General features: G+C 44.8%; 1 protein-coding gene across 1 annotated transcript in view; it reads left to right on the top strand.

Moving 5' to 3' along the window:
* The window catches only part of LOC105275828 (probable G-protein coupled receptor B0563.6), a 41,002-nt gene that overhangs the window by 11,409 nt on the left and 8,913 nt on the right, over window positions 1–20,680 (top strand). The window contains exon 2 of the mRNA XM_011332964.3: window positions 5,510–6,310. Coding sequence (XP_011331266.1) covers window positions 6,094–6,310 — 217 coding nt within the window. The 5' untranslated portion in view covers window positions 5,510–6,093. The remainder of the gene's footprint in view (window positions 1–5,509; window positions 6,311–20,680) is intronic.

The following is a 20,680-nucleotide window of genomic DNA, read 5'->3' as shown; positions in this document are numbered from 1 at the left end:
TCGGAAGATAAATTTCTACCCTCGTAATACGCAACGCGCACACGGTTTATTCGTATCACGTAGGACGCCGGCTTTTAGTTTTCAATTATCCATGACGTCTCTCCAGTTGTTTTGCGAAAAGAGGCAGCGCGGTGGGAAACGCCAAGAAAATCGTGGACAGCTTTGTTATAAGCGCGCTAAGTTTTCCACGATGAACTTCGGTCCCCGGAGTATCGTCTTATGATTTCAACGGTGCTTTAAGCAGCAATATAAGGAATATCGACCGAACTGTCACGAGAACTTTGTAACGGCCATCTGCGAGACTTGTGAATGTGCAGTGAGTGGCTTGTATAGATTAATTAAATACTTACATACTTACACATATGAATAATCAACCATCACACTTACAACTCCTCAAACTTTCGCAAAGCGATACATTCAGCAGAAATTGCCGATTACGTTGAATAGCCCTAATAAAATAAGAATATGCGGCAGTGTGTGCGTGTGTATGTGTCCCCCGTTCATCTGAGTTATTTCGAATTGTCAAGGGGTGCAAAATCTCCTCTAGCAGAGAGGGAAGGAGAGAAACCAAGAGAAAAATTCGCGTAGAAAAATGGAAAGCAGTGTGTCATCGTAGGAGAGCTCGCAAGAGACCCGGGGATGTCACAAACTGTGTGGGACCTATGTTAATCTGGCGAATGGTACGAATATGTATTGTAAGCGTAGAATCGACTCGATTTGTCCACTCTGTGTATGTGCATCCTGCCTCACTCCCGCTTGTCCCCCGTGATACATTCCGACAATTCGGAGGGTGGTCTCGGGCGACGTCATCGCGAAGGACGAATGCATAATGCCTGTATGCCCGAGTTTCTTTCCCCGCCGCCGTCGCCGTTGCGTATTTTAAGTCGCAGCTGCTGCTGCATGGGGTAAGGGGGACAAGCAGAAGGGGCTGCAGGGGCCCTCCGCGCCTGGTCGGTGCAAAACTTGTGGGAGTTTGTCACCCCGCCGCGAAACACAGTCGCGCGCGTGGTCGAGGAAATTGCAAAGTTTCCTGCGGGACTTTTGCGCGCACCACGTGTCAATTCTGCAACGCGGTCGCTCCCATTCCCTTCTTCCTTTCCACCCCTTCACACCCCCGACGTTTTCCGTCGTACGTTACGAAATATTAACCGCAACGTTCGTCAGTGTGAGTGTCGCGATGCCCCGCGTACTTCCGTGTTCTTTTCTCGCAATTTTCTCACCCTTGAAAGTACGGCCTCTCAGACAGATAATAAAAGCGACCCGCAATTGTCGTTAATTTTGGACTCGCCGCAGTTATAATCTGACGGGCACGTCTTGTCCCTTCTTCTCTCTTTTTCCCGCTGTACGCGCGTAGCTGTCACTCGCAACACGACCCTTGAGACAGAGAAGAAATGAGAATGAAAGAAGGCAAAGGGGAGAAAAACGCGCAAAAAGAAGGAAAAAAAGGTATCGAAGTATCATTATGCGCACGTGTATGTTATACAAAGTATAAAACGGCGATCGCAGTTTCGCAGTTATACTTTTGCTGCCTCGCGCGCGCGTATATCGTTGTTTTAACAAAGTTGTTATTAATAAAGTTAAGCCGAGTTGCCGGAGAGTCAAGGGCGAGAGTGCTTGAGAAGACCGAAAAAGAAGACGTCTCTCCTCCGCAAGAAGGACTTCTAAACGTTGCAATCACGTGCTTTATGGGTCCGGAGTAAGTCATAAGTAACTCCGTTGCGAAACGAGTGCGCTCATCTTTATTCTTACATGCAGCCCTTCGCCGATCTGCGACGGGCTGTTGTTTCACAAACGGCTCATGATTTATCGCCGGGGTATTTTCGCGATCCACGTGCCGGCCGGATAACAGCTGACCATTCCATACATGTGTGTGTGTATTTGCGTATGTGTGTACACGATGCGGATCAAATTGCAGCGTTTTAGCCTAACGACCGCACATTCCGCGTCAGGATGACGCCACGTGGTGCACTCGAGACACCACCCACACGCCATTCCTCACCCTGCGAATCCTCCGTGGACTTGCACGCAGATTACGACGGGAATCCACGGATTGGTTCGATCGAAGCCGTGCATTCGAACGAGGATATATAAACTCGATCCGAGGAAAATCGTTACTCGGTCTTGTCAATGATCGAGGGGGTGGCTGTTATCCTCGTTATGAGGGTACGTGCCCAAACGGTCGAACTCGCTGAAATCTTCGATGATTACCAGCGAATTTACATATTTTTATGGTATTGGGATGTAAATGGAAGTTTCGCTCGTCGCCACATGTATCTATAATAATATGAAAAGACTGTAATATAAGGGAAACAACGGGGAGGGGGGACGAACTCGTTTCATGCAATAATAACCCATAGTTTCAACTTGACTTGCGATAAGTCGATAGCGAGCGAAAGCGATCGTCGACCGATCAGCGAGGGTGAAACTCCAAGTGCTCGTCGGGCAGGGAGAAACGTCGATCAACCTCATCGGCACGCAAAAGAGCTTCGCCTCCTCCTCTCATTGACTTTCCCTTGACTTTCTATCGAACAACTCAATTATGGAAGCGCCTTCTTAACCCTCAGCAGGCACAGGTATATTTTCGTTCTAAGAGTATACCGGAATGTATTGGAAGATATGATAAAAATAATTCAGTATTACTTGCAGTTTCAGTTTATTTTATAAGTTACTTTTTTCTCTTTGTAGCTTATGGCTTGCAGCAATAATTTTTTAAATTACCAAAATTGTAATTTTTTACGCGCGCGCGTAATTCTCTTAGAGATTCTTCTATTAATTTTTTAAAAATGTGCATGTATTATTATATAATCTGAGATTAAATGTTGTTAAATTATGAACGCACTTTAAGCATTTCTACCCTCTTGATATAAAATTTGATTTCACGTGCGAACGCTATTGATTACTTACTGGAATTTTACATTTGAATACCGGGAGCTTCGCATGAATAAAAGTTTGAATAGGTGCGAATCAGCCCGTCAATTTCTGGACATTTACATGACATTATGTTTAATGATATGCAAACAGCATTTATATAACTTAATTATCGATATCATACATCTTTTTATACCTAATAATACGTCGGAATAATTCATTGGAGCCTACTTCGACTATTTTCAGTTTCTCAAAGAACATCTCAAATCTATCGTGCTTACAATTTACTTAAAAATTTCGTGTCTCAAGGAGTTTCACGAACTCATGAACGATCTCATTTGGCTGCCCCTGTTCCATCATCCTGGCCCGGTGCAATTTGACGGTCTACCGGTCGCGATTTTACAGCTTATATACGAGAAGCAGAGTCTATTACACTCTCGGTCGCGGTCGCACGACCGAGGCGAGGAAAGACTTCATCGACGTATAAAGTGAAGTGATCGATAAGCTATCCGCGAGATGACAGGAAGCACACGCACGCTTTATTTCTTTGTTCGTTCGGTTTACGGTTTCAGAGGCGGAAGACGCGCGTACGTCGGGAAATATTTGCGAAGCAAAGCGTAAAACACGCGGATTTGCGGGACGTTATCCCGGAGTCGGGGATTAATCCCGGTACACGCTGCAGCTCGAGTAATCTCCACGTTCCGGCGAGCGATCCAGGCTTCAAGTTGTCATTCGCGAGTTTATTACGACAGGCAGTTGATTATTTCACTAAATTCGCCTGTTGTTCTTTATATTATCCAATATTGTGCAAGAATTGCTAAATTAAAGATCCGAACAAGCAGTAATGAATAATTCAAATAAAAATGATAAAACTAACTTTTCTTATATGCTCCAAAACTTCCAAGTACTTCCAAGACTGTTGCGGATATCATCTACATATCTATAGTATCATGTAATACAATCTCGAAGAACAAGAGAAAATAGTTAAGCTACTATGTTCCATGTTTTTGTTACCCCAATTGGATGAGTCTAAATTTCTGATCCTTGCTAGACTAATCTAGGGTGTGACAATGAACACACCCATACAGTTTCGTTTACGATCCTCGAGGGATCTACAAGACAGCACGTCTTACCGCAGGGAGCGGGGAATAGAAAGTGCAAACAGTCTCCGCCTAGGCACTTCGAAGAAAAAACATTTCTCTTGCGACGAGTGCCGATTGCCAGCGATAGCGACATCGTAACACAATTGTCTTTATCGTTAATGGCAACATCATCCGTGACGCATTCCGCGCACCTTGATACACTTACGGACATTCCGCCGAGAAGAGACGAGAGAACCTAATACGATAAAAAGTGTTTCAATACGAGGCCAAGAAATTTAAGCGACGTTTCCGTTTCCCGCTACAGAAAATCGATTTCAGCTCCGACGCCGCATCTCGTACGAATTCATACAAGTCCCTCTCCCGAAAACTTGCTGAATATTTCTTGCGACAAAGTTGCCAGGAATCGCGCCAGGAACGTCACCGTGGTGAAACGCGATCTCGAACTTTGAGCTGGATCGCTTGAACTTTACCAAAACGCGCGATGGATGCACGAGGGATGCTTAGTATCTTGCTTCGAGGGCGGATCGGCGAGTATGTGGAAGGACGCGTTAGGCGCACGGATTACATAAAGCCACCTCGTCGAGAATTCAGTTCGCACGACGAGGCGTGGAGATTATATTCGTTTCCGACAGGTGACAGTCTCTTTTTTCGCCAGCAGCCTTTCCGTCGGCAGGAAAATATTTCGCCATGAAGGGAACCCGCGGCGACACGGAACGAACGTCTTGAATATAAACCGACTACGGGGTGGAGAGCCTGCTGATGCACGCTGTGGGGATGTCGCCGGGGAGGGCCGACGGGAGACGGAGGCTATCCATTTTCATTCAGGATCTGAATTCAGCCGTTCCTTGAACCGCAAACTCTCGAAATCCGGAAGCGCAAGAGAGAGAGAGAGAGAGAGAGAGAGAGAGAGAGAGGGAGAGAGAGTCGACCGCTGAATTTAAATCCGCGTTGCTGCCAGCAACAATTTCCTTCCTGCGACGGGACGGCGGCGTCGTTCCGGATTTCTTGGTCGGCTCTCTGCGAGGCGGAACCATGAAGAATCACGCCCGCGGAGCACCTCGCTCCCAACTCTCTCCCAACTATCAGTTCATTAGCGTTCCTTTCGCGATGGAGAATGTTCGATTTTAACTTCCAATCATCCTGCATTTTCGCAGTCACTCCCGATTCCATCATGAGTAAATTCACGGGAGATACGTAACGAAAAGTAGATCGATTTCTCCGACACTTCGTATTATTTAATAGTGTTATTTTACAAGTCGCGCGCGCAGATATTTTATATATTAATATTTATGAATTAAATACGAATTAAATGCGATTTAAGTGGCACAGAGGAGGAGATCCGCAATGTTATTTAAAAAACATTGAAACTCGTACTTAAATTCCCAAAAATCGAGCTTATTACTTCAATTTTAATTAATTTTCTGATTGCTGAGTGTTCTTTTCGATCAAAGCTCGAACGCAGCTGGAAAAAATAAATAGCGCTGCGGCGAATGTATTGGATTTGCGGAATACATGTACGAACCACTGTTTGTTTTCAGGATAGTGTGGTGCAGCACACCTGCCGTTCGAGCATGGCGGCGTACAAATTGTCAGGAAGAACGCGTTCAGATTCCTCGGTGAAATAAGCAGCCGCGCCGGATATCGAGAGCAGTAAAGCCGCTTATTCGGGTCGACAGACTTGTTCAGACTTCCCAACTCCCACGGTGGCCGCCTCCATGGTAAAATGAAACTTTTGTCGCACCTGTTGCGTGACAGGTGTATTTTTGACGGATGCACGCATGTGAAAACCACGTGGCCGGCGAGTCGACGATCTAACGATCTTGCTTGACGATAAGCACTGCCGAATCTCGCGTTTCGTTCTCAATGTTTATCGCTAAACTCGTTTTTAAAGTCCGGAGCGCGATGAGACTGTTGTGTCGTTCCATAAATCATTGTAGAATTTGCAAAAAGCGCGATCGCTCTTTCAAGTCAATCGCGAATTGAGCTAATTGTCGAATTGGAGAACGCAAAATGCGCGCACGTTGGCCGAGCGAGCTGAACCGAGTTCGAGGATGGGCCCGCGTACACGGTGGGACGGGAAAACTTGTCGCGAGCTGTGAAGGATGCTGAAGAGAGCGGCAAAATGGTGGACGTGCACAACGCAAGCGGGATTCAAAATATCTGCCTGCTGCCGGAAGACCTGGATATGCTGGAGGATCCGCGAACGCCGACTTTGAGGAGGGTCAGTTACGGTATCGTGTTGCCGACCATTTGCTGCTTCGGCATCATCGGCAACATCCTGAATCTCATCGTTCTCACGAGAAGAAACATGCGTGGCACCGCTTACATCTACATGAGAGGTGAGTGTCATCTTTCCACACATTCCTAGACCAGTTAAGATTTTGTCTGTTAATTTGTTTAAATCGAGGAAAAAATTATCGCTAGAAGTAACATAGATTATAGACATCCTTGAGACCTTAAGACATATTCTTGAACTGAGAACTTACTAAACGAGTTCGTGATCCTCAAGATCATCATTATATTTATGTTTGCCGCGAAAGTGCAACGTCTCTTCCAGCGTCTCGGCGGCAGAATAGAATTATCAACATCGCGGGAAGCATTTTCTTTGTCGGTGAAGCAGGAATGAGCTTACGGTAACGAAAAATAGGTCTGAAGGCACCCGCGTTGATAATATCCTTTTAGACAAGAGAAAAGAGCGAGCTAGGTGCATCGAAATAAGAGACGACGAGGACGAAGGAAGCGGTGCCATTAGCAGAGAGCGCGGTGTAATACCTTCCAATAAAGTTATTCCATGTTTACGTAATGTCGGGGCGGGAGCTCGATTGCATTACTTTCCACGCGGGGGTGCATTATCGGACACTCAAGAGCGCGCACGTTACGCGCACTGCCGCGCGCCGAATGTCCGCAATTTTTCCAACTTGGGAAAAACTGAACATCGAGGGGAAAAAAGTGTTTGAAGAAGAAACAATATCCAGAGATACCTACACGTCGAAGGAAGTCTTCTTCGCGAACGTACGAAGATCATCGAGCATCATTTATCGAACATGTAAATGGTGTGCATCGTCATGTCGGAAATGCACGCGACTCCGTGTCGCTGTTTTCACAGACGTATGTAGATTGGACTGCCATCCACGTGCGCGCGCGCGCTTTTAGCACCAAAGTTACTTAAGAAAATTTTAGCGAACGCCTGTGGTATCGACTCTTGCGTTCCTTCTTCTTCCCTCTTTCTCTCTTCCTCCGTCTCGTACCGCTCTTCCCGTACTTTTAGAGAAAACACTCGATTCACGAGGTCACGGGGCAAAGAGCTCACCCGCATTTCGTCTCGGAAGCGACGTCGGGAAATATCTGCTAAAACCGCGAAAGCTCGATGTTACGTGAGTTTCCCTGCAAAATTAATGAACTGTTCTCGGCCGATCGGGAAAAAGGCGAGCATTACTCTTAATTAGCTGTCGATCGTTACGCTCGTTAATTTCGCGCTTTCATTGTGGCTTCAGTCATCAATATTCATTCGCGATTCGGTTTCGGGCGAAATGTCAGAACGCGTTTCGGTAACGCGTAACTCGCGCGCGGATACGCGCGTACGCGGTTTCGGCTTGTCAGGATGAACCGACGTACGTCTTACCGCGGAAAATAAACAGCGAGATTCTGGTCGCTAATTAACGTGCGAGTGGTGCACGTTGATGACGGCAATGCTTGTTCTTCGTGCGCGATCTGAGACGCGATCGCAGACACCGTCGCTGGCTGTGATTATAAGCGGCAAACAGGCGCGGTTGCGTTCGGGAAACACGCGGAAGCATCGGCAAATAGACCGGCACTTTAAGTCGGGACTCAAAGTAATCGGCAATTTGTTTCTCCTCCGCTGAATCGAGATTCCGAAACACGTTGGCCCTCGGCGAGCGGATGAATTATTCTTCTGGCGCCGCGCCATTGTTTGCGCTGCCCACGATTTCGTCCATTAACCGCGCGTCGCTCTTGTAATAGCCTCTTAATCACCATGGTTATTTATAGATATTTCGAAGTAACTCGTCATGCTACTCGCATTGGACCTGTTGCCGATGGTGACCAATGTCTCGATGAATTAATTAGAGCAAATGGATTAGCAGAAAAAATTCGAGATGAAAAGATTATTAAAGTGATACGATAAATTGAAAGTATATAATTGAAAGTATACAAGTATGTATTTCGATTTGAATATATATTGTTCTCCAAAAGTACGTCCATTAACTTTCGCGGCCGTTGACATAATCTTTATACAATTCTTGATTCGAAATTGTTTATAATTAATTGATATTAATTATATCACATAGATAAATGATTTATTTAAAAAAAGTTTTTTGTTTGACAGAATTTTGCAAGGTTCAGATTAAATTAGTTAAATTACCTGCATTGTTAAAAGATTAAGAAATTAACATGGATTGGATTTATTTAACAGCTTCACGATTAAATATCATTGTTAACTTCTGAAAGTGGAAATTCTGAAACTGGAGAGAAATGGTGCCGTCGCGTTTTCAAAACAAATATCGTCGTGACTCTTCCTTCTGCATATTTCACTGTCAACGCTGACGCAAACGCGAACAAAATACGTGGTTCGTAAAAATGGTTAATTTATTTTTCAATTCAGCGAATGGTGAAAATAAATCGTGCGCACAGAACGCAGTCTCTTTCCCCCCGAGGAGACGCGAACCGCTTCAAGAACAACAACAACCGGGAAGGTTCCGAGTTGCGCGTTTGTAATTCGTGGCCCGTTTCATCCCCCGATTCCGAGGGTGGCAGAGGATTCGGCGGTTTTTGCGGCGCCGGTCCGACGTCCACGCTCGTTTCCGGAGCAACGGGGCCGGTGCATTAGGGAGGAAATTACTCGGCAATTCGATTTCGGGCATTTTCGTCGGGTTCGCGCATCGCACCGCGTTCCGAATGGAGCCGGATTCACGGCACTCTCCCTAAGGGCGGTGGCGCGTCCCCCGAACCGTGTCTTTATCGCTGAGTCGGGTTCCTTAAAGATTAGACCCGCTACGGGTCGTAACACGTCCCGCGCCCCATATGAGAAACAGGGAAGGCCTCCACTCGCTTAACTCCGTCGCAGCTGCAAAGCCGCGGAATATAGCCTTAAAGCCCTGTGCACACTGCGAAGTCGCGAGAGTGCAAAGCCGACTCTAAGTGGTTTACAGCATCGCGGTACGCTCCGAGTCTCACTCGTCTAATTTCGCCGAGTCCGGTCGAGTAAATTTTTCTCTTCTTCTACGCTCTCCAGGTCTGGATTAGGATTCGTATCCGAGCATCTCGACGCGCGCACTCTCAAATTCGTACGTACACGCGTAATCGGGGAGATGAAAGGAGAAAGCTGCACACCGTGAGCGGCATTCTTGATGAAACCGTGTCCGTGTCGTTTAGTGGAAACAGTAAAACCAGACGAAAGTAAAGTACTTGAATACATTTGTGAACTTAAATATGCGATCATGTCGCCTGCAAATCTCCGCGTGTGAACTCTGCAACCTTTACGATCCGGGATACCACGATGTTCGCCTTGGAGGGATCGCTCGCAGCCGATTGAAGCAGTGTTGCTGATTCAATATTGATACTTGGCGGAACCGTTCCGATATTTGGCGGCGGCCGGGTGTGCGAGATCGCACGAAATTTCCGTTTTACTCGATTTTCTTGTGAGATGTTGGAAACGCAGCCTTAGAGAGGTTTAAAGAATTAGAAGAGGTCGGCGGAACAGAAAAAGGAAGAGAGAGAGAGAGAGAGAAAGAGAGAGAGAAAGTACAGGCACTGCGATCGCACTTACATTGCACCGTGGAGCTTCTTCTCTATCTCTTTTTTTTCTCTTTCTACTCTGCTCTCGATTACTTATAGTCGATATATATGTGTATATATATATATATATATATGTATATATAGGTGTATTCCAGACTTTAATTGCCTTCCTTCGAGTTTCCGCGGCGTCGGGCTCAACCGTCCTTGATCCCGGTATCCATCAAGAAACTTGGTATCCGGAGTAGGTGCGCCGACACGTCTCTCCTCCGTGAAAATTCTCACCCGTTCTCACAATCAAGTTCATCAAGATTAATGGCTTAACTAGCGGCTCGCAGATAACGGTTAATCACACCTGTCGTAAATGGCACAAGGAGCCAATCGAGGTCGTCGTGGTTTACGATTGGCGATAGAATTCTATTTCTATAACTAAATAAATACGCAAACAGTCGAGAAAGCCTAAAATTATTGTCCAGACAATTGAATAATTTAATGGCAAAGGATGAAAATGGCGATACGTTTTAGCATCTTCACGAAGGGAAGCCAAATGTGATCGCAACGCGGGATATTCACCGATGAAATTAAATTCATCAAGGGAATCTACGTGGAATGGGACACCACGTACACGTGGTGCGTAATCCGAGTTCATGCAGGAATGGCGGTAAAATCCTGAGACTATCTCGTTCGCTCGCTAGTGCAATTTGTGCAGTTTCCACCGGGTACGACTACTCTTAATCTTGGTACCGGGTAAGAAACTCAGATCCGCCTCGGATACGCACAAAACAACTTGCAAACGGAGGTGTCTTTGACGAGAGGAAAACATTTTGACTCGTCTTTTATCACGTACACCAATCGTTATTGTTGTAGAAGCATTTAGCGTATAAGTGTATTTTCCAAACATGCAAAAGGATTGAATTAAAATAATTCACAACGGGATGCGATCATTTCCCTACAATTTTGTGTATTCTTTAAATAATTCTCACAGATAATCTTCAATTTATCGTCGACATTCATTGCGCAGCGTCTCGCAATTATTTCCATCATTTTGCGTCATTTATTTCTTGTCTAATTATTTGCTCGAAAAATATGAATACCAGCTTGGACCGTAACTCTTCTTTAGTAATTCTAGGAGGAACTTTCGGATCTTAAATAAACGGCTTCTGCACACTCCATCTTTATTCACTTTATTCGTTTACTCTCATGTTCTCCATTATATTAAGATTAATACTTCACACGGTTCATAAAACAAACTTATCAAATGACGCACGGCTCACGAGACAGAGAACTTGCGTCGATAGCCGAATTTTTTCGGGAACTTCCGTAAGTTCCGGAAGATTCGTCACACGATAAATAAGACTTCCAGGCGGACTAATCAGGAAGCAACTCTCTTCTGCCAAAATGACGGATGATGGTCTCCGCCATCATCGCGGTTACGACTAACGGATAACGTTATCCAGCAAGGAAGAAGTTTCCGGAATTGTCTTTAGAATTCCGGGGAAGCCGATGTCAATTCCGTTAGATAAGTGAACACCGTGCCGCTGTATTAGTGTCTACATCCCTCTCCCCCTCGCGCAACGGGGGTTGTGCGAGGACATCAAAATTCTAGCGGCATCGGATATCAGAGCGAGGTGCATCGCGATGGCTGTCGACGTGGCGTTCGATGTGTCGCAAGAGGAAAAGAAAAGAGGCAGCCTTTGCGCCTCGCGCATTCTCGCGTCGTGTTCTCCATCGCGTGTCGTACAGGTGCCCCTCGCATCGACACGTATGTAAATAAGCAGGCGAGGGTGGCAGGGCGACGTGCTCGTCGCGCACGTGAAACGAAACGCATCGATATGCGCGACGCGCGCGAATGCACGACGGGGATGCAGACGGACAGGACGAGGGTACACGCTCGTGGGTGTAGAGGGGGAGACGAGGGACGTGCCTTTGAGTCTGGAAATATTGCGAATCGCGGGGGTATTAGGGCGGAAGAATTCGTGCGTAAGGAAGCGCAATTCGAAACGTGCGCGGAAACTGCGAGGAACCGCGAGCTTCCACGAGATGTGTGCGTGACAGCTCCCGTATCGTACTCTTCGGTTTTTCGGAGGAGTCACTCGAGCCGCTGCCGAGACTCATTAGAGGAAATCTGCTCCCAGCTCGATTTTACATCCCCTAATGGCAGAAATAACGAAAACATCCGCCACTGGCGCGGAACGACGCTGTTAAGCGTCGCGGCGACGCGACCCCAAGCCGGGAAATGTTCCCCCGATAACGCGCGATCGTCGTGATCGCCTCGGCGAGCGGTCGCGACGACGTTTCCGCGGCTTTCAAGTCGTTTTACTGCGCCATGATCTTTTATTGATACGTCGTTTCCGTTCGTCGACATTTCACATCACCGTGACCCATTTCAGTACGGCTCCGCTTCGTTTCACGAACAGTCTCTTCCTCTTCCTCCTTCTTTCTTTTTCCCTCTTCGTGTGCAGTGGATAAACGGCCATTTGCATCTCCTCGCCCCGTGCCTATTATTCGTCATGGCGCCTTTGTCTACGATTCAGATGGAGTCCACGCTTGTGGCTCGCAGAAATTATTTCGAGGCCGAGTGTCGACGTCACCGGACGATTTATTTGGAATTTGCTAATTCCGGAAAGTGACGAAAGAACGCGGGAAGTGACTCAGGAAAGAACCTGCATTCCTGACGAGAAGACAGAAAACGTGACTTTTAATTACTCACTGATGAGTAAAAGCACGTCAACTCTTTTCAAAGGAACTTTGCATCGCAGTCGCTGCTAATGCCGATTATAATCATAATTCGTTGAACGGTAAATTAAATCCTAAATTTTTATACGTGTAAATCTTACAGTTTGTTTTTATGTTTATTATATTTAGAAAGTTATATCTTTAATGTATATGTATATAATGTATTAAAATAGCGAACTAAAATATAACAGTGAAAGAATGTGATTTTATTGATCAAAAGATAATTCCAGTGCTCTACATTACTATACTCTATAATCGCTATTCGATTGTCGTAACGAAAAGATTGAAGCTATCGACTTGCATTATCACGAAAGGGTTAGATTGAAATTTTCGCCTACCGCATTAATACTTGTTAACGAAAATAATAAGACTATTTATCTCGTTGTTTCCTGCCGAAAAGGTCCTTTGTGGCTGTCCTCAGTTTCATGATCGATATATCGAGGTACAGCGAGGAACAGTGTAATAAAAGAGATCGTTAAAGTTTAATATCCTCCTGAGAAAGACAATCAAGCTTCTGCAACACGCGCTGATCAAAGGAATTATCAGAAGCGGGACATGTGTCCCACCTCAAAGCAATTCCTTTAACGTGCTGCACCTGCGTATGCGCGCGGATCAATTGCATTTTTGGTACTCCGTAAACTTCATTTCGTGGACAGTGCGATTGGTTGAAAGAGAAAGGGAGAACGGAGATTCGGACTCTTGTCATCCCTGTCTGAATGGGAATCCCATTGTTCCTAACTTTTATGTAAGCGGTAAATTTAATGAGAGAGTCCGGTTCTCGAAATAAAGCGTCAAGCGCTCTAATATACAAAATAATTAAGAGTATTACTACGTCAGTACCGGAGCATTAAAGACGTAACGCTCCTCGCTAATCAATCGCTTACACCGACACGGAACTTTGAAAGTCACGGAAAACTCGCACGTGGTAAAATCGACGACTGCTTCTAGGGGAAACTTTCTAGGCGGACGGAGTTTTTCGGACTTCCTTCGGCTTCTCGAACGACGAAACGTCGAGATCGCTATTCGATCGCAACGAAGCGATTGGGATAAGGACACGTGTGCTAATTACGAACAAATCCTTCGTACACAGGATTTTCTCGGCCGAGAAATCAATTCACCGTGATAAAGAGAGTGACCGTGACGATTAATTACAGGGCTTTGTGATGGACGTCAGGATATTTCAGAGAAACATAATATTTATGAAACCGGTTAAGGGATGAAGGAATCGGGGGGAAGAAATAAGCCTTATTCACCAATCGCTACGTTAGCCCCGAGTTTCTACCCGAGAAACCATTTCGAGGATATCAATATTAAAGAAGAGTCCCCTCTTATTCTTTGGGCAAACTTTCCAAGGGTCTAAGTCCGATGCTCATTTCGCGCTACAAGGTCTCCATCCTCTGCCGAATGTCGATTTCCTCGTCACTGGTTACCACGGGGAAAATCTCTCGGAGTTCAAACAGAGGCGGCAGGCACGTATTACGTGGATCCGAATAACGATCTATGTGGGGGCTACCTCGGGCTTTATGAATATTAACGATCGTGAGCACCGTCGTCTTGTTTCTCGGACCGAGTATCACCGTACTAACAGCCGAGAGCACACTCGTGGCTCGCGATGTCACGGATTAAAGCGCGTTTCGCTTAACGCACGAGTCCGCAGGTTGAAGGACTCACTCCGCGAAATTGTCCTGTAATTTGCTGTCGTCGCGTTTGGGAGATGGATGTTTGTCCGACTTGGCGAGATCGCTTACGGAGGACAACGTCTGATCGCGCGGAAGGTAGGTCAAGACCGTAATCCCTCTCCCTCCCGTATACCTCTTTCTCTCTTTATTTTTCTCTCTTCCTCTTTTTGTAGTCCTCTCCGTATCTGTATAACGTGATGATCGGCGCAATAAGGTAATTTCAGGGATGCTGGGATATACTTTCCTGCCGCGCTCTTGGTCAGATAAGGGTAACGTGCACGGGTGGCAAATCGAGTTGAAGAATTGCAATGAATGCGGAGTATTTATCGCGCGGAAAGCTCTAAGTGTTTCAACGTGGTTTTGCTTCTTTTGCCAGTATAGAGAGGGAGAAAGAGAGAGCACCTGTAATTTAATCGCGAAGGAGATTAAATCGAGCGTCGAACTTGCGTAAGAAATTACGCAGTTTTCTTTGGGTCAACGACAATTCGCCATTCTTGTACTATTCTTGTTTACTTTTGTATAATTCCTTCGGCAAAAGAATTTAAATGCAAGATCCAAAATAATATTAACAATGTTCAACGTATTTAACAATATCTAATATTAAATAAGCATAATAGGTACTTAATATAAAATAAAAAAAAGAATGATAAATTATATAAAATGATGATAAATTATATAAAAATGCATGGTAAAAATTCTCTACATACATCATTTAAATTTTGAAATAGCTGGACTTTCATATATGATTTACAGAGTTGCGAAAGTGCATTTCGGCACGTATGACTCGCCTCGGATGCGCTAATGGATGTATAAATCTACGATTGAATAACGTTAGTGACCAGTAATGCAATACTATCCTTTATACACTATACGCTGTGGAATATTCCCCGAAGAATAAATCTTAGTTACTACGCCGAATGTGCTAGGTCGCGGCAGATTTTGCAATTTATATGCGATGTGACCACGTTCGTCTTGGCATCCGAGAGTCTGCTCCTAGTCAAGTATGACAGATGGCCCGATGGTGAATAACGCTGGACGGATTCACTCTCATGAGATCGATTCACTCTCCCGGAAAACCGTATCATTTTAACGACGACAGATAGGATAGCCAATTTTACTGGGGAGAGGTCCGCAGATGGGCACTCTTATCTCGCCGTCCTCCGACGAATTCGAGGTAAAATTGTATCTCACAAACACGTGGATGTAGTCGCGATCACGCTGAGACTTGACACATTCATTACCACACGTAATTTAGACGATTTTTCGTTCACGTCAATTGGCTTATTAAGATTCATCGTAATATGAATGTCCGTATAATCGTTCCCGTAATTTCAATAATTAAAAATATTAAGTTGTTTAGAAATAAATTTTATTCGTTCTGCTTTTCCATTATTACTAAACATGTTATTACCTTGCAAATGTGTTGCAAATATTGCGTGTTATTCTTCAGCAGTAGATGAAGAACAAAGGTCGCGCGAATATTTGCAACAATGGAAATCGACTTTTAACATGCGCGATCGAGAGTAGTACCGTCATGGAGTACCGTACCATTTCCACCTCCAGAATTCACGTTTCTCTTATCGTGATTTTTCTGTGTCTATTATATCCGCGGTATGATAATGATAATCGATCCACAAGATTCATAAATTCATAATGCCTCCCCGCAGTGGTACTGACACGGATTTAAGGATTCAGTATAGCGCCTGGCGATATATTAAGAAATTGCGGACTGACCCATAAATATTCATGCCAAGCCCGACATTACCGTCTAAGATAATAATTAGCAATTCAATTTACTCCGCTGCCGCTGTCACGATCGCTTTTTCCTTTGCGCGGGCGGAAGATCCCAATATCGATACGAAAGTTCACGTACGAGAGTTCGGTCTCTCTTCCACAAAAATGCGTTGTTTGCGCGTTGTGTGCTCTCCCGTTGGCTCTGCGCTCGATAGCGACATGAACAAGTAACTTGTGGCTTTATAAAAGCTCCGACCTGGTAGATATGCTCCTTATTCTATGAAAACACGCGTAAGAAGTGTATCTCCGATAAAAACCGCCAAACTTCTGCTGCAGAATAAGTTTTAACAGTATCTGGCAATGTGTGACGTAGAATTCACGAAGTCGCGAGAATCTTGACGCGCAACGTAACGTTACGATGGAAGCAACATAACAGTTATATAAAACAGAAACTGTTAAAAGTATTTGTCCGCCAATATCCTCTTTTATTAAATTCCCTCCAAACAAATAAATCTAGAAAGAACTTTTCACGCAAACATGTTCTTATTTATCCCGTGACGACGATAATCAGTTTGGAAATCTTTTTCAAAGGATTTTTCAGTTTTTCTTACACGCAATTTTCAATTCCATTCTTGATACTGTAATGGCGTTTACGATCGTATGATAAAATTGCAGCCATCGAGGAGAGCTATCGATGATGTTTAGCTTTAAAAAGATATGCATTCTCATTCGTGCGTGCGCGATACAGCTTTTCGAAGCGGTTGAACAGCAGCAACGTCTTTCTCGCTTAAGTCGTTCAAGGATTTGCATGGCGGTAACATTGCGTTTCAACCGGCGACTAAGGAGATTCAGTGGCCCCGATCTTAAGACCGACCCTAAGGTAAGACAACTCGAAATTACGGGGGACAAACGAACGTTTTGCACTCGTCAGCCCCGTCGCATCCCTCTCCGTGATCCTCCGCGTACAAGCGAGATCGTTTGCGCGCCATCGGAAGCCCATCAACGTCCCAGGAAAGAATGTATCAGTAAGAAATACGTAAGATCTAATCTTGATTCCTACGTAGAAGAAAATACGTGAAAATCTTTGTCATAGAAGAGCAAAGTCTGTAATTCCTACTGCACATTTGTCAAGACCAACTGTCAGTTTGATTCTCGTCAAATATCGACGTCAGATGTGATCGGTGAGTGAGATTCCGCGCTGAATGCGCGACCGCAATATGTGCGAAGTATTGCGGATTCATCGTGAGTGGTCTCGGTCTTTTCAGCTTTGATGTAACGTTATTTCCGTGCGATAATCGAGGGGAGGCCTCACTGAAACTATTATAGTTTCACTTAACGTTCCGCAGCGCGTTATTCTGAGCGGCATGCCGTGCATTACCGCGTGTGCAGCGACGAAAACGCTCCGCATGTGTGCAGATCTTATTTCCGCGCGTGCTACGTGTCGAGGATCGCAACGTTTATTTACTGAAGAACTTGCCGCGAAACACGCGAATTTAGACTCTCATTACACGGACTTGTGAGAGGAGAGTTACTGGCTGCTGGCGCGCGGAATTGCACCGAAAGATTCGGAGAGCAGAAAATTAAAGCAACGAGCGAAAACATGCCGCTTTACACCGTCAGATAGCGAGCGCGGAGCGTAATGCAGGTTTATTTTAAATGCATCAGGTTTTCAATTATTTATGACGCAAAGACTTGTCAGAGAATCCGTGAACGAAAACTTCGGCGCATTTGCGGTACATATGTAATATATCATGACCTATCGTTATATTTAATATGCTCTACTCACGATCTGCATATTATCTATATATTAATTTTGGAATAATTATTATATATTTTTACATATTTTAGATATTTTATTTTATTATTATATAGATGATATACTTTCAAATCTTAAATGACTTTCTATATTTCTATATATTTAAGATAAATCTAAGTTCTTAGTGTAAAATCACATTTAACTGATCTTCAATCTGATCTTTTTGATATGATATACGGTGTAAGCTTAATATCCGGTTTGACTACCGAAAGGATTAGCGCGTTGTCGAAAAAGTAGACGCGCGTTTTTCGTCGCGCAGATGTACAATCAAGTTTTCCGGAAGAAAAATTCGCGGCGCGTTGTTCTAGAAGATAAGATCCGTCTTCGCGGACAGATATATCCGTCTCAGCGTGGTTCAATTTTTTGACGTAACGACCGGAGGAGGACCGGATTTCACGACGGATATATATGGGCGTTGGTGTCCGATTGCCGTGCGCGATTCAGGACAACGGTTAATCTTCCGGGAAAGTTTCGTCGTGCCATCCGACGTTCGACCAACTTTTCTGACACCCGACGCAGCGAAGCGCTCAATCGCGGCACGTCATGTCTTTCCTCGCGCTCCTTTTTGTTCCACACAAGACTCTGACTTGGTTCCGTCGCGGCGACGACGCCAGTCAATCAGAACTCGTGAAGTACACCACGTGTCGGCATGCACTTACACATTACTGCTGGACCATCAACACTGGAATTTACATCCGATTGAATAAGTGAGTAATTAATTATTCTTGGATAAAAACTTGGATATTTAATTTGAAACAATCTTCTATACGTGAACTCAATTTAAGCTTTTGACTGCGAGTTTTTCGAAAACAAATTCGAAAACTCACTGTGTATCGGCTAAACTGACGAGTCATCATGATATAAATCACATAATATCAACGAAAATATTTTTTTGATAGTTTTCACAATACAGTTAAAATCTAAAAATAATTAAGCGAGTGGTTAAGCGATTATCGAGTTAAGTTACGACGCTGGAGCAACAATCCGAAATCTTATGCAGTCTGTTACTGGTCATGTCGATTGATATTTTCGCCGCAAATCTACGTAGGCATATATCGACCGTTAGTCGATTTATTTCGATAAGACTGCCCTCGGTTTATTGCCGCTGCAACTTTGTGAAATTACGATTCGAGGGTGAGTGAACTGACAGTTTACAGTAGTTAGTTCAGTTAAATGGGATATAACCGTTTCTCCGAATCATCCTCCGAAAAGCAGAGGTTTGAAAATTGATTAAAAATAGCAGCGACTCTGTGCTGTGATCGAATAAGAAAAATTGATTAAGATTATATACAAGAAATGCTAAACCGCGCGTGTGAGAAAATATTAACAACGAATCCGGGAAACTCTCGCACGTAATGAAATACATGCAATACAGGAATCTAAGTATCACGTAAATCCCACGAAGCATTTTAATCGTCCGGTAAGAAAGTTCCGGAAATAAAGATAGAGTTCGTACGAAGTTATAGACTCATCGCATTGTGTGCAAGTTGAGCTTGTCGTATCGCCGCGCTGCAACGTTATTCGCGAGTGTGTTCGCGTCGTGTCCCGCTTCATGAGTAATAAGGGACAAACGACGCCGCAATATTTCATCAAACTTCGCCCCTGTACTAGGCGCAATAAAACGAATCCCAGCTCGGCCAAGTTTGTAAACCTGCGAACTGCCAGTAACGGAGTAAATTGAGCGCCGTAAACGCAGCGGTGTCGCCCGTCGTCGCCGGGCGTCCCAGAATCCCAGATATGGATAACGATTTAATTCCTTTCGCACTGGAGCCGCTATTCCGGGAGGTGGAAGGCCTCGGCATTCGCGAGGAGGATGCGCCCCCCGGGGCCGCCGCGCAGTAAAAAGGATAACGAGAGCCGCCGGCGCGGAGAATGCACTTTGTATGCAAACGCACGGGGGATGGTCGTTAATTCCCCGGCACCGAACGAACCGTGAGCGAGCGGCTCATCTTCTTAGATAACCCCTCGTTATGCCGAATGACTAGTTAAAACTTCTCTCCAGCCGTCGAGCCAGAGCGCGTTTCAAGCCCACGAGTGGCCGCTCTGGCGCGCGCTGCTGTGCCAATTTGTTAAAACGGAAAGATCAGCCCTCTGCTGTTTCCGTTACAAAGCGATGTAGCCTTGTTCCGTAACATGGACCGTTGGAAAGGAAAGTAAAACGAAATTGTTTTCTTACCTTTCTTACTTTTTCCTCGAAGTATTTCCACGTTTCGACAAGCGGCAAGTTAAGAAACTCCCCCTTTTGAAATTCTCCTCGCGTTAAGTCTCTTTAAAAGAAGAATTTGTACTATCAATATTGCACTTAACTTAAGAAATATTATTGACTTAATAAAAATTATTGGGTAATATTGAATATGAAACTTTTACGCTTTCATGAATTTACTGCTGAAAATTTATGAACATTGTACAAGAATTGTGAAGTATATTTTTGTAAAAGAATCACTTTGACGTATAATACTTGCTTATCAGAAGACTTTACAAAAGTAAAGACAAAAGTCCGAGACTTTTGAGATATGATAGTCCATACGCAACGATCCAAGAATACAAATGACTCATGCGGCAATGCATTCAGACATGTTCCTGAATTCGAATATTAAATTGCACAGAAGCAAAGGGGACGAAAAGGATCGGGATCCGTCGTGCGTCTGTCTAAGGATGATTCCTTCGAATATTCGGAATACCGGGCGTTATGGGCGTCGATGCTCGATGTCATTTCCTCGGAGACATGTGTCGAGGACACGTGCGAATTAAATCTTTCCCCGAGTCGCGACATACGTACGTACTCCTGATATACTTGCGAGAATCTTGTATCAGCATGCCGACGATATCGACATTCGCCTTTTCGCACTTGCTTCCCGGAGATCCAGGAGATCGACGAGCCAGAATCTTTAAGCAGCCAACATCTCGATCGAGATCGATCATCCCCGATCGATTGGCTCCTCTCCCCACAAGCGGAACTTATTGCCGACCCGGAAACGAATGCGTCGGTTTGC

This window comes from Ooceraea biroi, chromosome 11 (genome assembly GCF_003672135.1).
Source record: "Ooceraea biroi isolate clonal line C1 chromosome 11, Obir_v5.4, whole genome shotgun sequence".
NCBI classification, from domain to species: Eukaryota; Metazoa; Arthropoda; class Insecta; order Hymenoptera; family Formicidae; genus Ooceraea; species Ooceraea biroi.
This window is presented reverse-complemented; position numbering and strand designations above follow the sequence as displayed.